Below are 7,064 nucleotides of genomic sequence, written 5' to 3'. Positions count from 1 at the left end.
TATAAAAAAATAAATCAATATTATAAAGTGATGATAAAATAAGTTGTAGCTAAGATTATTATTTCATGCTCAGTATATAATTTATATTTTTTTTTATCTCAATTCATTCCACTTAAAGGAAAAATAGATTTGGGTCACCCATAATATGCTAACCAATCCATATTAATATTGAAAAAAATACATTTTGATAATAATTATTAAAGGTTAATAACTCTTCACCCTTATAAATATATAACAGACAACAAAAAGAATAATAATAAAAAAAAACAAAGAACAATAAATATAAGAAAAGATTCTCAAGAAAAGAAACTATCTATCAATTCCAAGAAGAAACAAGAATAACAAGCATACTTCATTATTATTTAATATGATTATGCTTAAACTAGTCATATAAATTTTAGGAGACATATTTATACTATTTCTTTCTTTTTTCCAACACCACTCATCTTTCCTTCACCCTAACCTGCAACCCAGACTTCATCCTAAGTGTTAAAGACAAGACATGCTCGGGACACTTGTCTTTATTTTGTACATCAATCTTAAACCGCTCAATCACTGATGCTGCTATTGATTTCATCTGAATATAAGCCATATGTTTCCCGAGACACATTCTTGGTCCGGCATGGAATACCGGAAACTTGAATGGACTCTCTTGCCTATATATTCCATTCTCTAGCCATCTTTCAGGCAGAAACTCTAGGCAGCTCTTGCCCCATATACTCTCCATTCTTCCCATGGCATAAGCACAGTATACTACAAACCATTTTCTTCCGACAAATGCACCATCCGGCAATACATCATCACTTCTGCAAGCCAAGATATCCACTGGTACTGGTGGATACAATCTTAATGTCTCTGATATTGTTGCGTGCAAATAATGCATGTCTCGGAGCTCCTCAAAACTGTAAGCGTCGCCGATCTTTCTGCGGTTGCGTGACCGTATTGTTTCAAGCTCCTTTAATATGTTACTTTCCACATCCGGGTTTAATGATAATAGCCAAAAGAACCAACTCAAAGCTGAAGATGTTGTGTCTCGCCCTGCAAGAATGAAGCTTATGACAATATCTCGGAGAAATTCATTCGAGTTCTCATCATTTCCTATAAACCGGGATAGTAAATCTTCATCTTTTTTTTCCATCTTTTGTTCCATTCTAGACTGTATGATATTGTCGGCGAATTCATGGACAATTTTAATTGATTTTTTCAATTTTCTCTCGGACCCAATGTCGAAAAACTTGTAGAATTTCCAAAGAAGTGGAAGAGAGCACAGGAATCTCTCTGTACTAAGTGCGGCAGCATCGTCAAATGCTTGCATAAATTCACTGCCGTCAGTTCTATCGCCGCCAAGACCAGCAGGATCAACATTAAAAGCCACTTTACAAATGTTATCAAATGCGAATCTCTCCAACATGTCTTGCAAATCCAGTACTTGTCTTGTTTCCGAGGCTTTTGCAAGAATTGGAACTAACCTCGTCGAAATTTCAACCACCACGTTATCCATGACAAAACTTCGAAGTGACTTTGTGTTGAACACATAGCTAGCAGTCTTTCTTTGGACCCTCCATAGCTCACCATTCGAGTTAAAGATTCCTCGGCCAAGGAAGTCTTCAAGCGTGGTAATAAGCAGTTCCCCTTTCGGGTAGTTCTCGAAGTTGGTCTTGAGAAAGTATTCAACATTCAAAGGGTTGGCAGTGATTATACCAGGTTCTATGCCAGGAAGGCGAAGGACATCAGTGTTTCCGGGGCAATGGCTGAGGGTTTCAGTGAACCAGTCATGAACACGGGCACGGTTTTTTATGAATTCCGGTAAGACCCCTACTATAGGGTAAATTTTGAAGCCCTTGTTGGTGGATTTCTTTTGTGAAGAGGTGGTAACGTAGAGGTAGATCCAAAGGGAAAGAAGGAAGAGTATTATAAGAAGTTGAACTGATAAGACTTCCATGTTTGGAAAACAAAGATAATGTAAGACAAGGAAAGGAAGGAGGTGAGATCTAAGATTTGAGTCTTGCGTTAATCAATCTACTGATAATATCAAAAAACCATAACGGAAAAAAAAAAAGATAGAGCGAAGAGAAATCCAGAAAAATGTTCTTACAGAGAGAAATAGAAGAAGAGAGGATCCATGCACAGAGAAAAGATCAAAATTCTCAAGAAGGTGTACAAATTGATCATTTGTTGCCTATTTATATAGAATAGGCTAGTGCACAATCTATTATATTATGACAAGGATAGAGGAGTTTTGTTGGGAAAATAAATAATTTTTATAGTTTTTTTTTTTTTGCAGTTTATATATATATTTTGTTTTTTTCTACTTTTATTTTTCTATTCATTAATATTATGCTTTTAGAGTTTTTCTATTTAAGGAGAATGTCTTTTCCATTCAATTATCACTATAGTTTTGTTTTTTTTTTAATAAAGGTTTGTAATAGTATTTTTACAAGTAAAAACTTGGTTGACTAAAAATTAAATATTTTAAATCTCCTTATAGTTGTGGTGTCATTAATCTTTGAAAATATTGACTTGCAACAAATCTTGTTATCATTCACTTCCATCTATATTAATTAAGATCAGAGTTTTATATCAATTGATATTAAAACCCACTCATTATTGATGGTTTTAGTTGAAGGTCATAAAGGATTTGTATTAGATCTTATTGATTTCTAATGATTAGTTATTGTGTGTTGTTGAATAATTATGGCTGCACAAGGTTGTAAAACAAGATGTGATTGCGTGTGAGGGGATTAAAAGGTTGTTTAGAAACTAGTATGTTGTTTTTATCTGTGTCAGTTGCTATCATTGAAGATCGAGGTATGAGATCTACAATGAAACAGTCTGCATAAAAATATTGTGTTAAGAATCCATAATGAAAGTGGCTTCCATAAAAGTGTTGGGACCCATTATAGAGTGCACCACACATAAAACAATGTATATGGTGGGTGATTACTTTTGACTAAGATTTGAACTCGAGGACAAGTCACTTCTAACACAGGAGACTAATGTATGAGTTTTTTTTGAAAAAATAAATATTTTTCTTATTTTATTTTATTTTCCTATTTTTATTTTGTATTCAATATTATTGTGCTTTTTCTAGTTTTTTTTTTCAGTTTGAAGGGAATAATTTTTTTCTATTTTATTTTTCTTATTCAATATAAATAATGTTTTCTAAGTTTTTTCTTTCTATATAAAAGGTTGTATTTGGCAAGTGATATATGGATGAATAAAATTAAGTTTTTTGAAAATCGTCCTATAACTATGATAGTCTTGGCCTTTGAGGGTTTATATTTATAATAAACTTCATTATCCTTCGCTCCCATTTATGCTAGTTGGCTATGTCAGTTGATATCATAACCTAACATTTTTTTGTGGTTACTTGCTTGTTCTGTGCTACTAGACAATCATGGTTGAAAGAGATTGCAAAATAAAACATGCTTATGTAGAAGAGGATGATGAGGTTTTCCCTTTAAAAAAGACATCCAAGACTAGTGTGTTGTTTCTGGCTGTGTTAGTTGGTATTAGAGCCCAATAATTCATGATGGTTTTAGTTAAAAGTTATAGTAGATGTGTATTATAGCTCACATATTTCTATTTGGTAGTTGTTGTGTGCTATTGTATAACTATGGCTGATAGAGATTGCAGAATAGAATGTGCTTCTGTAAGATGAGATGGGAGGGCTCCCTTAGAAAAAAAAAAAGTTTAAATAACTAATGTGTTGTTGTTATTGGAAATTATATTGATGAGATTTATGATGAGGTGATTCACATAAAGGTATAATGTTAGGAATTCATGAAGAAGTGAGCTGCATAAATATGTTGCGTTATGGATCTATGATAAGATAGCTCGCACAATGTATTTTTCTTAGTAATACCTCATGATATTTTCCAATACATAATATATTTTAACTACATTTCCCATCCACGAGGAAATAAATCATATTATAGAAAATTATCCTTTTCAATTTCTTTCATGAAAAAAAAAAAACACTCATACTTTGGAAACACATGGCGTACGTAGGGTTTCATGCGGACTAGCTAGCATGTCCAGCGAGGAAGGTAGGGGGCACGTCGTCTTCTAATCTATAGATTAAGCTGGACATAAAATTCACGAGGAAGTAAAGATGAGAAAGACTTCTTCATTCATGTCTCCTTTTTCCGTAGTAAAATATTATTTGTTGCATCATTAGCTTTTAGATAGCGTTTGTATTAAAGAAAATAATGATATGTGATCACGATGCTTGTGTTTAATGTTATTTTTAATATATGCAATAGGGTTCCTACTACTAATTAATTTTCAACATATTCATTGAGAGAAAAATTATGTATCAGATAATCTGACCAAGTATGAGATTTTTTAAGATAATGATTTAATTGCCTAACTATAGCTTTTATTCAGTTTTATTTTGTTGTTTTTGATTATGTCATAACCTAATTTTTAAATTTTTAAAATATATATATAATAATAAAAAAATAAAAAATAATTTGGGATATTGAGTTAAAAAACACAAATTGAAGGTCTGAGGACTAATAAAAAGGAAATTATAAATCATAAATTCAATTTGGCCAAAATTAAGAAAAATGATAAGTTTAGGGACTTAATTAAACTTTGAATTAGTTTAATTAATGAAATCAGGGGCTTAATTGAAAAAATATCAAAATTCAGGGTTAATTTGGGTCAAAATTGCAAGAAATTAAAGTCTAAGGACCGAAGTGAATATGTAATGATATTATAGGGGGGTTATTTGGTTTATCCAGGGGTAATTTTGCAAGAATTAAGAGTCAATTAAGGACTGAATTGATTAAATTTGAAACCAAAGACTAAGGATTCATGAGGTATTTATAGCTCATGAGAGTTGTTATTTTGTAGAGAGATGGGGTTAGAATGTAATTTTACCCTGATAGTATTAATAAAGAACAAATATTCCTTACACAAGCATTAATAAGAAAAAATATTTATGATATAATTATTAATGATAAATAGATATCTCTTATACAAACATTAATATGATGAAAATATGGTAAGTTCTTAAAAGATTTGTTTTGTAAAAAGAATATGATCTAAAAATATAATTGAATAACAAGGACTGAGCTTTTTTTATAGGCTAACTCTATAATCGCAAAAATATATTGCTTGAGACTGTAGGCTACATATGGGTTTATACTTTGAGAGCAAAAAAACTACAAGTATTTAATTAATTGCAAATGCATAGAATACTGAGAAATTTCATTCAATTGCAATAGCACAGCTAGGCAATGTAAAATTGCCACTATTAAAATAGATTTTAATATATTTGGATTATGTAGGCTTGCAACATCGGGATTCAACAAAGCCCACATCCATTTTTCATTCAGGTTTCAGTTCATTTCAGAAAAATTGGCCTTTTGAATTCCATTGCTATGCTTTTTATCAACTTCTTTCTGGGCTAAGCTTGTTTATACCTCTTGGCCTTGACAAGAGGGCTCACAAATTATAAGCTTACAACCGAAACGAAAGCAGCCCAGATACTTGACAATTTCTTTTTCCTCCAAGGTGGAGGTGGAGGTGGAGGAAACGTTGAGATGAAAAAGTTATTCACGTATAAAATGAAAAAAATTTGAATAGTATTTTAGAAGATATATAGTTTCTTTCTGTCTTTTGTTATCTTGAAGAGGCCGATTTTATGTTGTATAAACATAGACAAATGTTTTCAGAAAACATTATTAAACATGCATGGCCAAATCCATGAAAGAAGTAGCTAGGCACTAGGATCCTTTTCTTTTGCCAGCCAGTTATTTGGTATTGCGTCAAGCAGCTATAGATCGAATCCTGCTCAAATGAAAAGTAAGAGAAGGAGGAAGAATTCTCCCTCTCAAGTAACATGTCCATTATTTCAAGATGCATACACATATAAAACTTTTCTCTTCTCTTTTCATCTCAGTTCTTTAAATTTTCAGCTAGCTTCGAGGATCCTGCACTACTGAACTTGTCTCATAAATTCAATGAACTTTCGCTAATGTGACATAAGTATTTGGGTAGAAGCAGAACGTGATTTTAATATATATTTGGTGCAATCTGGACAACAACAGGTGGATATGTGGAAAATTGTAGCCGTTTGCTTTAAAAAGAATGATGCACGTAATTGGTGGCAACTTTTTGTTTGGCATAAAACAACACCACAAATGAAGAAGATCTATAAGCAAAGACGGCTTCTTTCTTTTTTTCCCTTCTATAAATCCATGAAAGAAGTAGGCACTTGTAGTTGTCTTAACAAAAAGCTGGAGAAACGATGAAGAGTCATGTTGCATGCCATATTTTTTCAACTTATTCCACATATTATACTCTATTTCTTTGTCAATGAGCTTTGTTGTGCTAGTGACTAGAATCACTAAGGAATAAATTGTGTTAGCTTTAACGTTATGGTTATGCGAATGGATTCCACTATCTTGCTGATCTTGCCTCTTCGTGGGAAGGAAATATTGCAGTAGTCGGTTCATCAATTTGTGAGTGGGACAAGCTTGCAGTGGAATGTGACATTATCACTAGAGTTACAATTTATTGGGTTGTTGGGGCATATTTTAAGTTGTTTTTGTTTCTTTAATGCTGTACAAAGTTTCTATCAATTTGCTCCAATATATTTCTCTTGAGACATTCATGAATTTCAAGTGGTAGAATACAGATGAATTTGTTAGTTCATTGTTGGAAATTTCTTTCCTAACACCATTACTTAAAACGGGCAAAAAAAGGAAGTGCAATTGAAGGCTTGAAAGTGAAAAATTGACGCTGGATTAATTGAATTTTCAATGGAAAAATCATGGCATACATATTCAATATTTATGGAATTATATATATTTTCAAAGTATACAAGGCATGATCCAAAAAAACAAATAGTGAGCAAATACAATTGTAGTCATTATCTAATTAATGAAGCAGGAAAACATATTATATATAATATTAACAAAGAAAGTTGGATTAAAATTCCCAAAAAAAATAATAATTAAAATATGATACTTTTTTCCTCCTAATTAATTTGACTTTTTTTTTCTTAATATTAAGTTCTAAATTGACTTTTGAAAATGTCAAACATGCAAAAA

The 7,064-nt window shown here is 31.8% G+C and overlaps 1 protein-coding gene across 1 annotated transcript; it reads right to left on the bottom strand.

The window, feature by feature from the left end:
• Positions 1-299: 299 nt before the first annotated feature.
• Positions 300-2,139, bottom strand: LOC7479646 (cytochrome P450 CYP94D108). Its single transcript, XM_002307918.4, has one exon. It carries the CDS (start codon positions 1,940-1,942, stop codon positions 443-445), a length of 1,500 nt encoding a protein of 499 aa, XP_002307954.3. The 5' UTR covers positions 1,943-2,139; the 3' UTR covers positions 300-442.
• Positions 2,140-7,064: the final 4,925 nt, after the last annotated feature.

The sequence above is a fragment of the Populus trichocarpa genome, chromosome 6, assembly GCF_000002775.5.
Source record: "Populus trichocarpa isolate Nisqually-1 chromosome 6, P.trichocarpa_v4.1, whole genome shotgun sequence".
Classification (NCBI taxonomy): Eukaryota; Viridiplantae; Streptophyta; class Magnoliopsida; order Malpighiales; family Salicaceae; genus Populus; species Populus trichocarpa.
Note: the sequence above shows the minus strand (reverse complement) of the source record. Positions and strands in the feature narration are given on the sequence as shown.